The sequence below is a fragment of the Colletotrichum destructivum genome, chromosome 9 (genome assembly GCF_034447905.1).
Source record: "Colletotrichum destructivum chromosome 9, complete sequence".
Lineage (NCBI taxonomy): Eukaryota > Fungi > Ascomycota > Sordariomycetes > Glomerellales > Glomerellaceae > Colletotrichum > Colletotrichum destructivum.
In genome coordinates this window covers 2615690-2635708 of record NC_085904.1, presented here as the reverse complement: position 1 = coordinate 2635708, position 20019 = coordinate 2615690, and the positions used below count along the sequence as shown (strand labels likewise).

Sequence of the window (20019 nt, the reverse complement as noted above, 5' to 3'; positions counted from 1 at the left end):
CAGCCAGTCGCCTCGGACATGCTCGCCGAGATGACCCCGAGCACGCGCCAGCAACAAACAAAACGAAAAAGTCCACATGTCCACCGCCGTGCATGAGACGGGAAAATCTCTGCTCGACTCCGGGCCGAAAGGTCGTTGGGCTCACTCACTCACTCACTCACCCCGGCAACCGTCGTCGAGTGTTCCCCAGTTGTCAAACTAGGCGGGACCCGGATTCGCAGTATGCCCCCGGGTTACATTATCGAGACCTCTTCGAGGGGGGGGCACCATTAAGCCGGGTTCCTTTACGTGAGGCATCGCCACTCTTTTGTACACCATTGGTCGGTGTGGAAATCATCGCGCCGGAATAGAAGCATCGACTTCGAGAGTCCCTTGGCAAGCCCGCCGAGAGAAACCCCCCCTTACGCCGATCAACCTTCTCACTTGAAGGTTTGTAGTTGATCATACAAACAGAAGTAGTTGAAAGAGACGGGCTTGGTAAAGCTAGCGTCTGGGTCCCTACATGAGGTTCCGGCTCGTGGGAGTGACGCGTTTCATGACCAAATTCAGGATGGTGGTACTGTCTGTCGTCAGGTCCCAGGTACGGGAGATGGCCTGCCGATCACTCTCCGCCATCGGACCAAGGTCCGTCGGAGAAGGGGGCTTGCTTATAACGGACGCGTCGGAGCCCATGATTGGCCCGGTGCCCGCGATCCCTTCCGAGAGTTAATCAGGCGGGTGCGGTATGCCGTTGAAGGCGCCGGGGTCTCGCGGTAGCGAATCCGAAGCCCCGCCCCCGCCCCCTGGCGTTATGCGGGATGGATATGTTCTTTTGATTGTTCCTATCCTCTTTGGTATAGAGGCTACTCATACGTTGTCTTCAATGGTTTAATGTTAGGCACCGCAATGCTAATACTGTGTTTTCCACTGCGTTTTTATATGGTGTTCCTGTACCTGTGCGGCCTCGAGAGGGACAGAAGAACATTGTTGGCTACGCCCCGATTTCAGCCACCCGTCCTAGCAGTCTTAGAACACGCTGCTCATATTTATTCATTTATCTTGATGATTGGAAGCTTGTTCCTGAGGGCAGAGAAACCCAGTGTGACTGTTCTGTCCACAAGCGGCAGATGCGTCAGACGGTGTAAGCCAGTCAGTCGACTGATTGTCCAGACGCAACAGAAGCAGCAGGATAACCCGGCAGACGAAAGATGTGCCTAAAGTAAGAAAGAAGAGAACAGTAAACTGTTCAACTGTTTTTTTTTCTTCTTCTTCTTTTCCCCCTTCTTTTGTTGTTTCCTTTGATTCTCCTATCCTTCTTCATCATCAAATGGAGTTTAACCATCGCTAAACTATGCAGTTCTACAAGGAATAATGTGCCTGGATTGCCATCATACGATCATCATGTACACTGACGAGACCCTACGGTTGGGTCTCGCAGACTACGCGATATTGGCGACTTTTGAAAGCCGTTCCGCCATCATACCTAGGCAGCATCATCACGTTCTCGAACGAGACCATCAGCTTAGTGGTACGAACGTTCGTATTCAATATGAACAGCTCCGAAGAGTAAAAGGTATATGCTTCGTCGACGGCAACGCGCCGTCGTAATAGATACAAGGAATTTTCCCAACTTTCACTCTCCTCACATCTTTCTGTTTGCCACGCATTTCGCGGCTTGGAGGCCAGGAGAATCAAAACACCTCTCTCTCTCTCTCTCTCTCTCCCTAACTCACACACAAACACACACACACACACACACACCCAACACCCCCGCTCACGCGGCGCAGATGCTGGCCTGGCGGCCCGCCCCCTTGGACACGATGCCGTACACGTCGGCGGCGGCGTCGAGCTCGTAGTCGTAGAAGGTCTTGGGGTCGAACACCTTGCCGGCATTCTTGGCCGTGCTGCCCGTCGTGCCCTCGTACACGTTGCCCGAGGCGCTCAGCTTGGCGGTCGCGTCGGCCTGGATCGGGTTGCGGACCTTCTCGAAGTAGCAGTTCTCCATGCGCATCTCGGTCCCGCCGCGCGCGTAGTGGCCGTACGAGGTCTGCCCGACCAGCGCGTTGTTGTACAGGTGGGCGTGCTTGACGTTGTCGACGGACGGGTTGCGCTGCTTGGTCTGGTCGAAGAAGTTGTGGTGAATCGTCATCTCGGTGTTGACGTTGTCGGTCCAGCCTGGGGGGTGGGTGTGACGTGTTAGTCTTCTTCTTCTTCTTCTTCTTCTTCTTCTTCTTCTTCTTCTTCTTCTTCTTCTTCTTCTTCTTCTTCTTCTTCTTCTATTTGCTTCAACAAACCCGCATGACTTACCAATGCCAAAGGCCTTGTTGTGGTTGCGGAAGATGGTCCAGGAGACGGTCAGGAAGGTGGTGTCCTTGCGGCTGTCGAGGAGGCCGTCGCCGCCCTTCTCGAAGTGGACGTGGTCGATCCAGATGTTGGTGCAGTTGTCCTGTGATCCAGTCAATACGTGCTTTGGGGGGGGGGGGGGGGAAGGGTAGTTGCCGTCGTCATATAACGCAAAACAGGGAGGAGGGCACACATACCATCTGGATACCGTCAAAGTCCTGGGTCTTGCCCTCGTCGTCACCCTCGACGTAGGTGTTACCTAATTCACTCGCTCAGTACTTGAAACCCAACCAGATATACACACACCCACAAGAGGGGAGGGGTTGGACCACTACTACTCACCGATTCGGATGTTGCGGAAAATGACATTGCGCTGGTTCTGGAGGTTGAACCCGCCCTGGTCGATCTCGGCGGTGGCGCCGATGCCGACGATTGTCTTGTCGGACGAGACCTTGACCTCCTTGCCCTTGGGCGTGATGGTGATCTTGCCCGAGACCTTGATGACGTGCTTGCCGGAGGCGCCGGCGTACTTCTCCAGGTCGGCCTGGGTCTTGACGACGACGACCTCGCCGCCCTTGCCCCCGGTGGTGCCGCCGTTCAGGGACGCGAAGCCGTCGGCGGTGCCGCTGCAGTCGTCCGCAGCGCCGGCGCCGGCACCAGAACCAGTGCCGGCTCCAGCATCGGGAGCGGGAGTAGGGGTCGAAGAGGCCTTGACGACGGTCTTCAGGGTGGTCGGGGTGGCCTTGGACTCGGCGGCATCGGCGGAAACTGCAGGCTTGGAGACGGCCGCGGAGCCGGAACTGGAGCCGGAGCTCGAGGCGCCGCCGCCGCCGGTGTACTTGGTGTCGATCCAGGAGGTGGAGCCGAGGACGTCGGCGATCTTGACGGCGGCGGACAGCTTCTTGGAGAAGCTGGCGCGGGTGCCGCTCGCGCCCTTGCCCGTGTTGGCGAACTCGCGGTAGAAGACGTTGTCGGTCGGGTTGGAGCCCCATTTGGACCACCCGGCGGCGTTGACGACGGCGCCGAGGTTGGAGTTCTGGAAGACGACGCGGGCAAAGGTGCGCCAGGGCCGGCCGAGGAAGGTCTGGCCGTCGGCGACGCCGGAGAGGGCCTTGACGGTGGACTTGTTGATGACGTACCACGACGGGTTGCTCTCGGCGTCGCGGCCGTTGGCGGTGATGTAGCCCTTGCCGCTGATGGCGAGGGTGCAGGCCTCGAACCAGGCGATGGCCTTCTGGCCGAAGATGAAGTCGGTGGCGCCCTCGACGTAGGAGGCGTGGAAGTAGTGGGTGCCCTGGCTGGAGAGGACGGTGTCCTGGTAGCCCTTGGCCTGGATGCCGTAGTAGCCCTGCTGGCTGCCGTAGGCGCTCAGGGCGATGGCCTGCACGCCCTTGCCGCGCGAGTTGACGATGTTGACGTTGTAGACGCGGAGGCCGTCGTTCTTGGCCCGGAGCGTGCCGGAGGCGTCGTTGCTGCCGGCCACGTCGGCGCCGAGGCTGTGCGTGATGGTGACCTGGTTCTTGGCGTAGTCCTGGTCGTCGTCCGTGTAGCCGTAGATGGTGAGGGCGCCCTTGTTGGCCGGGATCAGGACCTGCTCGTTGTACGTGCCCGGCTGGATGAAGATGACGCCGCCCGCCTTGGCCGCGTCGACGGCCTTCTGGACCGACGTGTAGGCGCCGCCGGACTTGGCCACGACGAGGGCGCCGGAAGGGGGCGAGGTCCGGGCCGCGCCGAGTGCGCCGGCCACCAGGGACGACAGCAGAAGGAGGGAAGACGCGAGCATTGTTGTTTTACTTTGCCAGAGAAAAGATGGGAGGGATTCAGAGAGAAGAGAGAAAAAAAAAAGAATGACACGAAAGGGGGAGGGGGGAAGGGGTCCTCAAGACCGACGTAACGAGTGTGGGAAAGGGGGATGATGATGGATGGCGAAGGGGGGGAAAAGAACGGAAGGTCTCGACGAAGAGAATATGAAGAAGAGCAAACAATCACACGAACAAACAATAGAGAACAGAGAAATATGATGGGATTGCAGCCCGGGGCATCGCATCGGTTTTCTATCTCTCGAGCATCACACACAAACGCATACCTTGAACCCGTCGAAGTGCGAAGAAGCCCTTGGCCATGACCCTTGGCCAGAGACTCAGCCTCGATTCGCCCATTGTCCAACTCTCCCCATATCTCTCCTTGGCAGGCCGCTGACCGCTGGCCGCGATGTTTCAATAAGCTCAATCGGGCCTTAGCATGACGGCCATCACCCACGCGACTAACATGGGGACTGGGCGAGACCTACTTTGGGCACGCGGGCGGCAGCACACTCTGTCTGCTCGCAACAGGGTGACGTGCTGATGTACAAGTCCTTGGCTCCGCCGCACGGAAATTACGCGACTCTTTATGGACGAACTGACAGTTTGTTTCCCGAAGGGGGGGAGGGGGGCAAGTCTGCTAAGTTTACTGCTGCACATATCCCGTGCCTGCTCGTTCCCCGACACCATTGTCCGTAAACGCCTAGCCAGCCCCTCGTCACCCCGGTCCACTCCATGGGCCATGATGGGTTGGAGGGACCTCATTTCTCGAATCTCGTTGGGTGGAAGACTGCCTGAAGGGGGGACGATCCAGTATCCACCCTCTCCAACTCGAAGGCAGGGGGATGACAGAAACGAGCACACCTGTATACTTAGTACAGTGGGCCTGTTTCCTGTTTAGTGCAGAGGAACGCCACTCCAGGCTCGTGGTCCTGGGGATCGGACGGGGAAAGTGGTTCTACAGATCAGGAGGAGAGAGAGAGCACCTCGTGGTGTAGATCGTGGTGGGCAGCTCCTTTCGGTTTATTGCTTGTCAAGGCGTTACATTGGATGCCTCTGCCAGCCTGTTTCTTACTGCACAGTCGAGAAGGCATCATCGGCATGAAACCCTTCATCTCCGGACCGGGCTTGGCGTCCGTCCTCCGGAGGGGCCGGTTACAATCGGTGGCTGCCCAGTGTTGAGCTTGACGAGAAGCAATCTTCAAACCAGATTCACCATATAACCATTTATAGATTGTCAACACAACTCTCTGCAATTGTATGTGTCGAACCGTGTTGCAAATATCAAGTACACGGTCCAGATGGTATTGGAACCCGCATGGCTTTATGCTTCGTTGTATTTATTTCGAAGCAGTTGCAATCGTCAGCAAACATCACCAACAATGCGCCATGCTTCAATTACCACACCAAGGCAAAAACGGACAGGTTCGGCCGAGTATCGACTGGCACACGGAGCAATCCTGATTAAAGGAGGGTTCTATCTGTATAGATGAAACGGGTGACCTGCAGCCCCAACGCCCAATCCGGGACGCCCCGGGTTGTCAGTCTTATTGGTGCCATGTTACCCCAAACCCAAATCCCCAACCCCAATGCCGATTATGAACAGCAGATCATAAGACGTGTTTCCAAGTAAAACCGATTACTCTATCTTCCCAAGTAAAACTGATTATTCTATCGAGAACCAAAGCCGGATCCCGCGGCCCACTGAGCGGTTACGCGAGTCAAAACGAAGAGATGGATCGGGCTATGGAGAGGTCTTCATCTATCAATTCACCTCCCGGTTTGAAGAGCGCAGAAAGCTCCTGTCGGCTTATGGAGTTACAACAAGTGTGCCACAATCGAGGTGATACTATTGATTACTAGATTGCTCTATTCTTGTCCCCTTTAATTCGTGACAGCCACCGACTGACTTCATGCACGCTGCCTCCACACACACAAGAGTACACAATTAACGAAGCAACACGACCTCAGATCAGATATCTCACAAAGACTGCCCATGCGCTGGCAACGATGGCCACCAGCAGACCGAACGTCAGCACCGTGAACCACGTCTTGGACGTCCTCCGCGTCAGCGGGTCCGCCTGTCGGTCCACGATCTGCGCCTCCCTGGCCTGCCTCTGGCTCCTCGTCATGGTCATCCCCTTGCCGAGGAAGCGGTAGTCGACAAAGATGTACGACAGGCCCAGGACAAACGCCCACGCCTTGATGGCGATGGCGACGATCAGCACCCGGGAGTACCCCTGGCCCTCGGTGTCATCCTGGAGCACGCCGAAGACGACATCCATCTATGGGGGAGGAGGAAGAGGGTGTTAGTGGTTTGATGGAAAGTAAAACGCCATCGAAGCAGCAGAGAGCAGGAGTTTTTTGCGGGGGAGGTTTTTTGTTTTATTCAACTTACAATGGTCGAGCCCGAGTTGTTAAAGGCGCGCCACACGCCGAACGCCGTCCCGATCTTGGCCTGGTCCGCCACCAGCAGCGGGATGCAGATCTGCAGCGGCATCGAGTTGATGACGCCCGCCAGGCTGGAGAAGACGAGGGCCGCGAGCGGGTGCGCGTCGGTGAAGCCCAGCATCGAGCACGCGACGACCCAGAGCACCGGCGCCGCCGCGACGTAGTGGAACCGGTGGCCGTACTTGTCGATGGCCAGCCCGACGGCGGGGCTCAGCACGATGGGCAGGATCTTCTGCGCCGTCGCCATGTAGCCGGCCACGTCCTCGGCGAACCCCTTCATGCGGATCATGTCGGCCGAGCTCGTGCTAAACCCGCCCGCCGCGCCGCTCTGCAGCAGCTGCGTCGCCGGCAGCATGAGGTACGCCCACGGCAGCGCGAGCAGCGCGTCCCACGAGAACCGCCGCCGCTCCGAGAGGCCCCGCGACTCGGCGATGGCCCGGGCCCGGCCCGAGGTCAACCGGAACCGCGCCGGCACCGCGACCCGCTCGAACACGACGTACGCGGCGTTGACCGCCAGCGAGAAGCCGCAGAAGAAGACGGGGATCCAGAACGTCCAGCCGTACCACCCCGTGCCGTCGCGGATCGGGATCGCCACCATGCCCGACACGAGGCTGACCGTGTTGGCGATGGCGCTCTCGAGGCCGAAGGCGAAGGCGAGGCCGGACGCGCCGAACCAGTGATAGAAGAACTGTTGGTGCGTGTGTCAGATGAAAGTGGTTCGTTCCATGAAGATGGACGGACATGACGGGAAGCAGGACCGGGACCGAGACCCGGGCCCGGCCCGCCCGTCCGGAGATGCCCCCCTCCTCGGCCACATGGGCATGACTCACCTTCTGCGTTGCGGAATCGAGCACCGCGATACCGAACCCCATCAGCACGTGGCCGCCCACCAGCACCCTCCACAGCCCGACCTGTACCCCCGCCGCCGCGACGACGGAGCCGACGAGGATGGCGGCCGTGCAGCACAGCGTCACGGGGTTCGGCCCCCACCAGTCGAGCGCGAGCCCGCCGACGATGGGGAACACGGTGTTGACGAAGGCGTCGGCGCTGCTGATCACGCCGAACTGCGCGTTGCTGACCCCCAGCTGCTCGCGCAGTGTGTTCTTGAGCGGGCCCAGCGCCGAGCCCGTCCACGTGTGCCCGATGGGCAGCGAGACGACGCAGAGCAGCGCGATCCACTTGTACGACCACGGGATCCGCTGCAGCGTCTCGTCCTCGGCGTCGTCGGAGGTTCGTAGTGGCGGCGGCGGTAGGTCGGCCGGAGAGAGGGCCGAGACGGAGTGTTCAACGGGCGACTTTTCCGGGTCCGAGACGATGGTAACGGGGACGGGGGTTTTGGTCGGGTCGCGCATCTTGGGCGAGATCGATGATAATCGGCTGGGGGGGGGGGGGGGGGGGGGGGGAACAAACCTCCTGAGGGCGGACGGATAAGGGACTGGTTATTTCACCCCCCTTCCTCCCTCCCCTTACCACCAAAGCATCTGCAAAGGCAGTCTTATATCACTGCCCATACCCTCAAAAAGCAAGTCCTTCACGGACAGAAAGCCGCGCCCGCTCGAGGCGACCACAGCCCACCACCCGTCGTCTCCTCCAAACTCCTCATCCCCTCCGCTAGCTTCGCATCTTATCTGATCCGTACAGGCCTGGGTGATCTGATAAAATAAAAAAGCCTCAAACAAAAGACGGGAAGACGAGAAAACCCCCCCGTCCAGGCGCCGCGGCCTGCCTATCAGATCCCGTCCTGGCCATGGCCAGGCGGTCTTGGCGGACGCTGTCGGTATCCATATAGAACTCCCCCCCTTGGCTTGGCGGCTTAGTCTCTGGAGCGCCGGATCCCTTGGCGGACGCTCCATCGAGACTCCGTTTTTCGACCTGTTTGAGGGTTCTTATAGGGACTGCGGTTGAATAGACTTTTCAATAGTTCCTTGGGCCGTTCGTCGAAGCGAGGATCGCTGTTATTCCCGTTCGAAATGTTCTGCCCCCCCCCCCCCCCCCCTTCTTCCCTCATGTGTCACGACTCCTCTCCACCCAGCAACGTGGTCGGTCAAGATTCCATATCGATTGTGGATGCCGCGATGCTGTCGCACCTGAACTAGTGCTCGAGCCAAGCCTTTCGTCTGTTTATATCGCTCGCTTATAACCCACGCTCGCTCTGCCATTTAGGTAACGAAGGGATTCGAGCCCTTCCCCGTCTCGGGTGTATTCTACTTGGCAGGCCCTCTCTACTGTACGTTTTTCGGTCTATTGCAGATGCCAAGCGAAAGAGGGAAAAACCGTTTGCCACTTCTTCGTATCACGGAGGTAGGCAAAATGATACAGCCAAGTGGGTTGACAGTAACTCCCAGCAACCCGTCGCGGCGAGCTGTCTTTGCGCTCCAACGTCCCACAGGATGATTGTGTGTACCCCCCGGGGACGCTCTCAAATCATACCACGAACCTGACCAAAAACCTTTGGAAACTTTTCTGTCGTCTCCATTCTCTCGTTGAACTCACCATTGCAATAGACGTTGTTGGAGCGCAAGCGTGCTATGAGCGTTGAGGTCAGTACAGTAATCCCCTTGTGCATTTTCATTTCGACCAGGAAACTTGAAACTCCCAGAGACAAGCACCAGTCAGGCTCGACTCCATCAGTATGGGTTTTCCAAGTTGTCAAAGACCATGGCTCGTTGTTCACATGTAGAACAGAGCGACAACCACGTGGGGTCCGTTCATTAAACAGGCAAAAGTCTCGACGCATTCTGCCTCACATGGTGCCGAGCCTAGACTCGGGCGAACTACACTCCCGAACATGGATCCCGGAATTGCAGCCTGTCACGTGTTCAAGAAAGACATGGGACCTCCAGAGACCCGGTTGGTGTTGACCTGTCTATGTAAGAGGCCTTTTCCGCATGAAAGAAGGGGCAAGAGTTGAATTGAGTCATCTTCACATCTGTCTTCTGTTGACCTTTTCACTCTGTACCACAGCCCCCGAAGCAGCCTCCCACACTGGAGTACCTTCGTGGGGCTTGTGCTGCATGACTTAGTATCTTTTGACGGTCCTCAAGTCTCACAGGGAGGGGGGCCAAGTGAGCGAGGCCGTTCCTGTCTCCTCAAAACCTGGTATTCAACCGTGGAAAGAAAAAGGGGCGTACGATGAACGCAGTAATGCGATGGGGACAAACAACATCATTTCCGATGGACAACACAAGCCAGTCTGGCGCCTTTCCTCCATCAGGAAGTGGTTGAACCGAAAGGAGGCTGTAAACTTGGCCTGGAGCTGCTTGCTATTGTCAAGAGGACGGATGGCACAGACGTAAAGGGGAGAGCATGTTTAACACTCCGGCCAAGGCAGTAGAACCCTCGATCCCGGACGGGCAATCTGTATTCGCAGACGCCGCAACTGGGCTCTTTAAAGGTCCCTACAAGCATCCCGTTAGGTAGGGGACGTATGATGCCAGTGAGGGCATGTTGTCCACCGCTCCTTCGCAAAACGCCGCGCCCTTCACAACATTTACGCATCGTTTAAATACTCGACGAAAAAAACAAGTTCGGTCCTTGCTGGCAGAGCCCGACTGACATGCACCAACTTACCCGTAACAGACCGCGAAACGCTTCCCGACTTTGCGAGACTGACTCTACGTTCTACACAGAAACGACCGTTCTCGCCACCGAGTCAAGGAGAGAGTCAAAAGAGAGTCTATTCAGATCCAAACCATTCTACGTTAGCTTTACCAACTCATGCATGGATCTAGGAAAACATATCCAGTCACCCGATGGGCCAAGGACACAATTCACAATCGCTTGGATATCCTGTTCCCGCATGCAGCGTTTATTTTGGAGTGCTCTCACTGTCTGTTCGTACGTAGTCTCTTCCCCTCGTCCTCGCACGTCGTTTACCAATCAACACACAGAGACCGGAACGAGGCGAACGTTAACTTTCGTCATTTGAGCAGCATCTCAGGGTAAGCAGAAAGCCCAGTACCGTGAAACGAAACCAGGATGCATTCAAAATCCGTTGTTGATTTCCAGCTGCCGTTAGCCTGTCTATCTATACCTGCACTGAATATAGCAAATGGCATCAGGAAGCGCTTGTTTGTCTCCAACGGGAGTCGGGACACGTCCGCCCGGTCTCATGTGCTGCGAATAGGGCTGGAATCGTCGCCAGAAATGAAGGTACGTCGTCTCGGGGTTTCAATCTGCAATAGCCCTTTCCACTCACAAGTCTCACATCACTCACGCATTGCCGTGGTCGTCATCGCGAGGAGAACACCACCCACCTCCCGTTGCCCTCCCTGCAACATCAGCAGTGCCGAAATAAAAGGCCCAACGGAACCTGCGAACGCGACCTCGGCTCGGAACCCGATGCGCTTTTTGCTTCCAAGCGAAAGAGATCTCGCCCAAAGTGAGAATCCAGCCGGCACATGCACACACACACACACCGCGTGAGGAACCCACCCACCTTATACCCCCACAAACCATCGGCCCGAGAACTCCGAGACTCAGACCCCACTTCCGTCCGGCCGATGGCACCTGACATCTTTCGGATGCCGGGTCTTGGCATCGGGTCTTGGCGACGAGAACGGGAGGAGTGGGGAGGGGACCCAGATCGCCGGGGCCAGTCGACGTCGAACGGCCGTCACACAATGAACGATCCGTTGAAGAAAAACAGGCACAGCGGCCGCGGAACAAGAATGGTGGGCGGCGCCTCTCAACGACGAAACGGAGAGTCGAGTCTCTGAATTGTCACTCTTTTGCTGTGATTGGCTGCGAAGGTGCGCGCGCGCGGGGGCGGGCGAAAGATTTTCTCGCACGCCTCCCTCCCTCCATGTCTCCCCCAGCTAGCTGGTGGATTGACTAAACTCGGCTCTCGCTAAGCAAGCGAGCTCGCGGCGCGGTTTCAACCTCTTCTCGTCCTCTGTCCGCCTTTCCTCTTTCTTCAATTCTGGGCACCAACAACAAGAGAGAGAAGAAGTAGGCCAACCCCGATTCGCCCCGCGTCTCAGTCCTGAAAGGGCAGGAGATTCGTAACCAATGCCTCTCCCTCCACCATGCTCTGAGTGCCTTGAATGCCCTTGCAAAAGGGTCCTTCCGTTTAGGGCAATGTTCTGCAGCGCGGTGTACGGTGTGGCATGATACGACAGGCGGCTGTCATCCTAGCCATGTTTGGAAGGTCTAGATCGTGTCTGCCGCGTATCAAGCGGTTTATACCGATGCCCTCGATCCGAGAATGCGAGCGTCGTGGATGCTGATTGGTGCTTGCCATGCTTTCAAAGATCGTCACGACCAGGGCAGCGTAGACAAGTGTCAAACGCGGTGCCGAAAGACAGAAATGCCTCTGTCGATAGTGAGACTAAACGGGGGTGCAACGTTGGACGCCAGTCGCCTCCGGGGCGGGACTCGGGATAATGGACGTTGTTATGGACCATGAGTCCACCGTCCCATCGTCTGAGGTCCGAAGAACCGACTTAGCCCTGAAATGCTGCCATACTCTTTACCCATCTAGTCATGCTAGCTGAGATCCCCATGCCCATATGACTCTGTGCCCCAGAGTCGACCCCGAACCCCGACCCTGGCTTCAGTTGAAATCGATCCCGAGGGAATCGGCTGGGCAATCAAGTACGAACGAATTTCAAGGAGCAAGCGCTTTCAAAAAGTCCCTGATCAATGCGGCTCGGCGGGTCGTTATCGGAAGGTATCAATGTCCACCATCGGACATCCACCCACCGACCCGCTTCAGATAGCTCATGGGTTTGTACGATGTAGGTTGAGGCCGGAATTAGAAATACTTTCCCCCCTGTGACCCTTCCGCGGAGACAGGCTTGTCATATTTGCTTCTCGAACCAACAACGCTCGTCTGGGCACGCGACCAGATCCCGTGAAGGGCGGCCGCTGCATCTCAAGCTCCATTTCATTGGCGTGAAATGTCCGTTGCTTCCTTTGACACACCCTTCCACCGGGGCTCTCGGTGACGGATCCGGAATGGAGTCGCGTGCTCGTCCATTAGGTGCCACAGAAGTGGGAACTTGGGGGCGATGCCCGACTCCATTGCGCACTCTGTAGCCTGTACCCACCGAAGGTGTGACTGTAGTGAAGGCTGCGATGCTCCTCGTTGCAGGGTCGGTTGGGACTCTGCGCAGATGCTGCTCTAGACCTGCATGTGATATTTCTACTCCATCTTGTATCCTCTCAAAGGCTGCGTGATGGTGGAGTTTTCTTGGGCCACTGAGTATCGGGGCTGTACGTACTCCGTTGTGAGACTTCCAACTGCAGCCTATGCGGGCACGAGTTCGGAGCGCTGGGCTGTCAGAATTTTACAACCCATGGTGAGGCGGGTTGCCTGCCTGAGATGCTCGAGGACCACCACTCTGCAGGCGATCGACTCTCGAGAGGGGCAAGGCGGCGACGTGCGGGTGGCCGGTTTGCCGCTCCAATCCGCGTCCGGATCCTTCGCCGAGGTTCTCTTGACAGAAGAAACCTGCTGTTTGTTCGGAAAAGTGTATGAGCCGAGGTACAAGACTCTGAGATCAGAGATGCATCACTTGTCTCTGCCGTCGTCTTGCTTCTCGTGCGTCCAAGATCAGCTTGGCATTTGCTTGTCTCCTCGGCAAGGAAACAAACCGGCCTATCGGCACGAAACCGTCGCAGCGGGCGGGAAGTCAAAACAGCCCATGGGCCATGATCGTTGACGCAGGTCGGCGGCACAACAGCGTTGGAAAAGCTAGGTATCACAGGTCGATGAGACCAATGGATCTTGCAAGTCGAGCACGTGGGATATATGAGAGCAGGCATTTGTCGCTCCATCCCAGGAGTTGAGTGGAGGTTTGCAGCCGGAACGCCGGGGGCCAGCAGCCGGGCAGCAGGGCCCTGGTCAAAGCGGTTGTGTATTTGGCCGATGGCCGCCCCGTCGCAGCGCATTTCCTGGTGGATAGAAGGCGAGTTGGGTGTGCACTTTGTTACCCAGGCATTTACTTCTTTACTGAGAAGTGACAAGCAGATGGGGTTACTGACGTCTTGTCAGCAGTCAAATTGGCCCAGCTAATGTCGTTGGAATATTAGTGGATTCTTACTCAGCACCCAGTATTCGCCCTCGACGATCTCTTGGGTTTGTTAAACCGAGCCCACAAGCTGTGCTCGCGTCATAATTGGGTAGCTGTGCGACTGAGCACATGGGTCTCATGTGGTTTTAAGAGGCCCGGCTATCCGGCGGCGAGTTCGTGGCACGGAGTCGCTCGACGACCCGGAATTGGGACAGACGCAGCATATTGTAGTATCGCATTTGCAGCTGCGAGTAAAAGAGGTTGCGCTATTGGGTTGTTGTGTCGCGCAGACCAAGATTTGGCTTGCGGTCACGATTAGGCTGCCTCCGTAGCCCGAGGGATGCGGGAGGCTCCACCACTTCCAGTATGACTGATGGACCCTGTGGTTTCTGGAGGTTGGCCGTGAGCGAGGGCGTCGTGGGCTGGGCGTGGAGGGGGGCAAGGGGCGAGGGGGAGGGAACTATGGATGGAGATAGATACCCACAGACCCGACGACAGCAAGGCGAGGCCAATACGGGGAAAGCAGCGGACGTGCGCGCATCTCGCTCTGTTGAGGAGCTGGCAGCATGGTTTGACCTGGACGCCCAGCCGAGACCGGTCGAAGAGCCGGAAAGACGCGGGAGGTGACACGAAGCTTATCTTGTCGTGATAGCGGGAAGGGCCAGTTGTCAAAAGCAGAAAGTGATCATGTGCTCATCATCCAAGTTAGGTTCGTCTACACAGTTCTAATATATCGAAAAGGAGGGGAGGAGAGGGGGAGGGGGGGGAAGGGGGCACCCAGGCTACTGCAGACTGGCATGTTATCGGTGCCAAGCATCGATGTCGGGCTTGCAGCGTGGATGATAGCAGGGTGAGAGACCAATCAAGTGAGTTTTTGCTTTAAGTTTGTGCTTTTTTAAGCACAAACTCAGTTCATGTCGCAATATTGCGTGCGTCATGGATGCCATAGGTAAAGAGCCATGGGTGATGTCGCAGTTAGTTACAACGGCGAATGTGTAGAGCACCTAGTGCCGAATTGTCGTGGACAGGCCGGGTGAGACAGATGGCGAGTTGGGGACGGTGGTTACCCGCGTCGTGCAATGCATTGTATGCCGAGAGGTCGAAGGAACAGCATCCGGCAAGGAGCCGAGTCCGGGACAAGGGACTGCGGTGCGTTGAGCCGGGGGAGGGGGGAGAGGTGAAGACACCAATCTCTCTCTCTCTCTCTCTCTTTCTTCCTGTTCAATTAAGCCTCCGATGAAAATCGTACAAGCCCAAAACGACGCGAAGATAGCTATTCGGTGGCCGAATGTCGCGAGCCCCGCGCGAAGCTGGAGCAGAAATGATGCGAGCCATCAGAGATTTCCCCCCCTTTGCTCGTTTAGTGTTTCCGCCAGCAGCCGCCCATCCGTTCGTCCAGTCAGAGAAAGGGCCTGCTTGGTGGACTCCCTTTTGTGTCCAAAGTTGAGACCACAGGCATCGAAGCAGACGCTAGCGCGCGTGGTGTTGGGATGGCGATGGAGAAGCATTTGGACTTGGGTGTCCTGCCGTATTGTTGATGTGTGTGTGTGTGTGTGTGTGTGTGCAGAATGTGTGTTGGTGTTGTTGTTGCAGGAGTATCCATAGTCCGGCCAAAAAGCCCCCGTACGGTCCATGGAGTTGGAGGGAAGGCCGTAGAAGGAAGGATTGGCCGAGAAGAGAAAGAATTGCCCAACAATCAAGTGGGCGATCGACCCCGTACTGCAGCGGCAGGACATATGGACGGGGAGACCAGGGACAACCTTCCCTGGCAGCTTCAGCCGTCGCTTGTGATTCGACGACGGGAGGGGGCAGCCGGAGTGGGTCATTAGAAAGAATGGGGCTATGATGCCTGTCTAGCTGCACAGAAAGGGCAGCGAAACAGCAGCATCGATTGCGGCATGAGCACCCTGTGCCCTGTGCCCTGTGCTCTGTGCCTGTAACTCACTCTCTCTTCTCCTCAGCCACTCACTTCCTCTGAGTGTATGTATGTTGTATTCCTGCTCTCGTTTCCGCTGTCACTCTCGCTCTCAACTCCGATAATTCCTCCAGGTTGCACATGACAGATTATTGCAACTGCAACTGCGACTGCACCTGTGACTGCACCTGGCACTGCACCTGCAACTGCAACATCAAGGGTTGCCCAACGCCCACACTCGTCTCACCCTCTCATACATGATTTTTGTGAATCTTTGCCAATTCACACGCAATTGGCGTCATGCGGGTGGTTTGCTGTCGAGTCGTAGGGCATGTTTCCGTAGTGCTGTGCTGTGCTTATTGTCCCGAATCCAATCCAAATCCCCGTCACGATGCCCACTTGCTCGCTGCTCGATGAAGGTGCCAATGTGCCTAACGCCCTGCGAGCGGATACCTGCGAGCAAGGGATCATCACCTCCACCTTCATCATCATCATCATCATCATCATCAGCACCACCACCACCATGTCCACAAGCGCTACCTCGGCCGTCGTGGGCTTGATGCACAATGTGCGACTGCTGCGCTGTTGTGGTGCTGCAGCATGCCAAGAAATGAATAAGTGTCCCTCTTGCGGCACCTGCCGGCGTCATCGAGACGAGGGGTGTTGCCGGGTGTGGTGCGCTGTGTTGCTGCATGGATCGATTCTGTGAGCCAAGATGCAGCGCAGTCCAGCGCAGCTTCCAAGGCGCCCTAATGCCTCCGTTCCTCCCCCCCCTCCCTTCTATTTTGAGGGTCGTCTAATCGTACCTAGTGTAGGTATATACAGACACGGCATCCGTACTCTATACTCCTGCACACCGTACATCTACCGACATGCTGTACTGATGGTTCCCATGATAACGTTTGCATTCTACCCGGAATCCGGGCGACAGCAAGACTTGGATCCAACTGCAGAATGCCACAAGACATGACATACCACGCCTTGCCCGTGTACGGATACGTACCCGCCCACCCCTCCATTGCTCTTGCGCATGCAGCAGCTCATCCTGTCGGGTGCGAGAGTGGCGGCGAGTGCCTCTCAAGATTGGGCGATTGGGCGATTGAGTGATTGGTTGATTGGGTGACTCGGAGCGAAAAGCTTGCCATCCCGCCCCAATGCGCCGAAAAACGCCTTTCCCGTTCCTGTTTTTTGCGCCGGTCCTGTTCCCGTTCCCCGTTCCCGTTCCTGTTCCTGTTCCTAGTCCTAACCTCCTCTCAGTCAGTCTTTGGTAACAACAAGTCTCGACCGTATCCATACAAGACGCACACTAGCACTTCAACAACTGCCTCATACATTGTCTCCGTATCGCACCTATCGCAAGCCATCCCGGTCCTCGAACCAGAACGCAGCCTGATGGATCCATGCAACCAGACCCTTCACTGCCTCGCCCCCCCCCCCCCCCCCCCCCCCCCCTCCCCATTCCCATCCACAATGATGCTAGGTACAGGCTTCATACGAGTACACCAGTAACCGCACCTCCTCCCCGTCCCCCGTCCCCGTCCCCTCCCCTCCTCTCCCCTCCCATATCCATCTCATCATATCCCGGTCCCCTTTCCACAGAGACAAGCGCCCTCCCAATCTCCATGTACGGACAGTATTTAGACTTTGGTCCGTCTTTGTCCAGACAACTTGTTGTAACCCAATTCCTTTCGCAATTTCCCAGCCCAGTGCAATTGTCGTCTCGCATCCTTCTTTTGCCTTTCCGTCCAAGATACGGATAGTTCCAGGATTCACCAATTCCTCCTCTCCTCGCCTCTGCACACATCTCCGACAACTAGCAAAACATATTTATCTACCCGTTCTTTCCATCCCAAGAACCGCCCTGCACTGCACATCCGCGCATCAACACGAATTGACCGACCGAGTGACTGTCATTGCGTCATCCCAAACTTTTGGTTCACCCCCTGCCTCTTATCTCGCCCGCGCCCAGTCCAAGTCCAAGGCCAAGGCCCAGTCCCAAGCAGAAAAGCGACTAAATACGGGATCCGCGCCATCACTATACTTACTACCTCTTCCACCACCACCACAACCACCACAACCACCACAACTACCACCATCACCACTACTACCCGAGCGCACCGCACCCGTCTTAATCCCCCCCTTACGCAACTGGTGAAGATCCCTTCGCGGAAGATCTCAAGGCTATGAAATACGGCGAACAGCTCGAGCAGGAATCTGTTCCGCAATGGAGTCTACGTCAGTTGCCCCATCAATCCAGACCCAAACCCCCCAAACTTTTGCACGTGAAGAACCTCCACAGCTGACCCGGTGCACTGCACTTCTCCAACAGATAACGTCGATTACAATTCTCTCAAGCACGAGATCAAAGTTCACACGAGCCGCGACCAGGCCACCGCAATCGCCATCCCCGGTCACCAGGATGCCGCCCTCAAGCGATTCGAGGATAACCTCTACCATGAACTCTGTCAACAGCACGACCGCGTCGACCTCTTCGTGTCTAGCAAGGCCGACGAGATCTCGCGCCGGCTCCGTATGTGCACCACTTGACAGACCAGTCCAGCCTGGGCTTCAATTGACTAACCGTCGTTCTCAGAATACGTATCCGACCAGCTCCAGAAGCTGATTGTCAAATGCGCCGAGGAAGGCGACCGAATCTCGATCAAGCGGCACCGTCGGTTCGCCAAGTACGAGAGGGATTTGCTTCGCTGCGGCGAGGAGACTCTTGCCCTTGCCCGCTTCATCAATGCCCAAATCACAGCTTTCCGGAAGATCACCAAGAAATACAAGGTACGTCGCGTCTCTCGCCATATCGCTGCGGATCTTGTGTGCATGTGCTGACACCTTGTTAAGAAATGGACAGGATCCCCCACGCTCGGTGCCCGTTTCCGCGAAAATGTTCTTGCCAATCCCAAGAGCTTCACCCGACGAGACCTGAACAACCTCCAGACTCGCTACGAGGAGCTACTCAACACTCTACGCAGTTCCACCCCTCAATTGAGCGAGCCCAGTTCCCCTTCTTCAGATGAACTGCTGCCCTCCCGCCGAGGCTCTACCGCAGAAGACTTCTTCACGCCGCTGCCCCCCGCCCAGCGGCAGCCTCGCCAGCCCGTTCAGCAACAGCAGCGGCAGCAGCAGCAACACTATTGGAACGAGTACGACGACGGAAGCGAAGCGGGCGGACAGGAGGACGAGTACGCCATCTACATCAATCCCGACGACGATATGAGCTTCCCCGGCCTGGACTCGATGCGAGCGATTCTTGCGGCGCCCTTTCGCCACGCCCGGAGGTGGTTTTCGCGGCGGCAAGACCCCGAGGGTCAGCGGTTGTTGGGCAACGCCCCGTTCCTCGAGAGCTACGGCGGTATCTCGCCTCTCGGGACCGACACTGATGACGAATACGCTAGCTCCGATGGCATGCCCACGACGGGGTATGCCACGCACTTCGCCACGCTGCCGAGCCTCAACGAGCAACAGGTAAGGCGGTACCGCGAGCGCGTTCTCTTCTGGGGCACCATCGGTTGCTTCGGCGTGTCCTTCCTGCTGCTCCTGGTGGCTGGCATCCTCATCTCGACGGGTCGCCACAAGCTCCGCGCCGAAGTCGACGCCGGCGTCACGGTCGGCGTCGTCGCCAGCTTGTTTACTGCCTGCCTCGCCCTGGGTATGTCGCTGTACCGGCGCGACGACCTTGGCACCTGGCAACGCGTGGCTGTGTACAGCAGCTTTTTCGCGGCCTGCGTCCTCAACGGCATGCTGCTAATCCTGGTGGTGGGGAATGCGGCATAGCGAGCGAGCGGCCCGCGCCCCTGCTTTTTGGGGGTGGTTTTCCCCCCCTCTCCTTTAGCTGGGTCGCATTCTACCTCCCATGTCGAATTTTCCTTTGTCCATTGAGTTGAGTGCATCAGCGGCCTGGTGTGTCGAACCCGGTAAGAGTGGGATGAGATGGAATAGCATGGGGGGGGGGGGGGGTCTTGTCTTGCATTTTGTGGGACTTTTTGGAGCCAAGTGAGGAATTTTGACAACCTTTAGGTGAAAATTCCCAAGGGGGCGGGCGTTTGATGGTTCTCCTTTTTTTTTTTTTTAAATCCTTTCCTTTTTGTCTCCCTGTCTCTCTTCACAACTAAACCAGATACCGACTGCATCACTGCTTGTCTTTCCAGATACCACCAACACACACACACACACACACACACCGCTACCCAAACCCGCTGCTATCTTCTCGGAAGAGAATCAGGCAGTTCTCTCTACCTAGGTAATCACCAAGATTAAATGATCTTGGAGTTTAAGAACATTCAAGAAATCTCACAAAGACAACCTTGCTCTCCTCTCTTCCCTTCCCCCCCTTGTTTGCTGCTGCTCTGCTCTGCTCGGCTCGGCTCCGCTCTGATCTCGGCTCGAAATCTCTTGGCCCCGTTTTCTGATGTTGCTTAATCCCAGGATGGGTTTTCACATGATTTTGAATACAATTCAATGAGCTGACCCCCCTACCCCCCTCCCCCTCCCTGCAACACTTCCC

At 56.8% G+C, this 20019-nt stretch overlaps 3 protein-coding genes across 3 annotated transcripts; 1 reads left to right on the top strand and 2 right to left on the bottom strand.

The window, feature by feature from the left end:
• Nucleotides 1-1505: 1505 nt before the first annotated feature.
• CDEST_13915 (Putative pectinesterase, catalytic, pectate lyase, pectin lyase/virulence factor) lies at nucleotides 1506-4638 on the bottom strand. Its single transcript, XM_062930071.1, has 4 exons — nucleotides 2665-4638; nucleotides 2520-2581; nucleotides 2287-2425; nucleotides 1506-2154 (listed from the first exon to the last, which is right to left on the bottom strand). Exons 1-4 carry the CDS (start codon nucleotides 4103-4105, stop codon nucleotides 1754-1756), a joined length of 2043 nt encoding a protein of 680 aa, XP_062786122.1. The 5' UTR covers nucleotides 4106-4638; the 3' UTR covers nucleotides 1506-1753.
• A 1453-nt stretch (nucleotides 4639-6091) lies between these two features.
• CDEST_13914 (Putative major facilitator superfamily, MFS transporter superfamily) lies at nucleotides 6092-7927 on the bottom strand (the record flags this gene model as incomplete). The annotated part of the gene is made up of 3 exons (XM_062930070.1): nucleotides 6092-6409; nucleotides 6523-7263; nucleotides 7406-7927. The coding sequence occupies 3 exons, from the start codon at nucleotides 7925-7927 to the stop codon at nucleotides 6092-6094; spliced, it is 1581 nt and encodes a 526-aa protein (XP_062786121.1).
• Nucleotides 7928-17674: 9747 nt separating this feature from the next.
• On the top strand, nucleotides 17675-20018 carry CDEST_13913 (Putative SPX domain-containing protein). Its single transcript, XM_062930069.1, has 4 exons — nucleotides 17675-17741; nucleotides 17836-18036; nucleotides 18100-18293; nucleotides 18357-20018. The coding sequence occupies exons 1-4, from the start codon at nucleotides 17690-17692 to the stop codon at nucleotides 19287-19289; spliced, it is 1380 nt and encodes a 459-aa protein (XP_062786120.1). The 5' UTR covers nucleotides 17675-17689; the 3' UTR covers nucleotides 19290-20018.
• Nucleotide 20019: the final 1 nt, after the last annotated feature.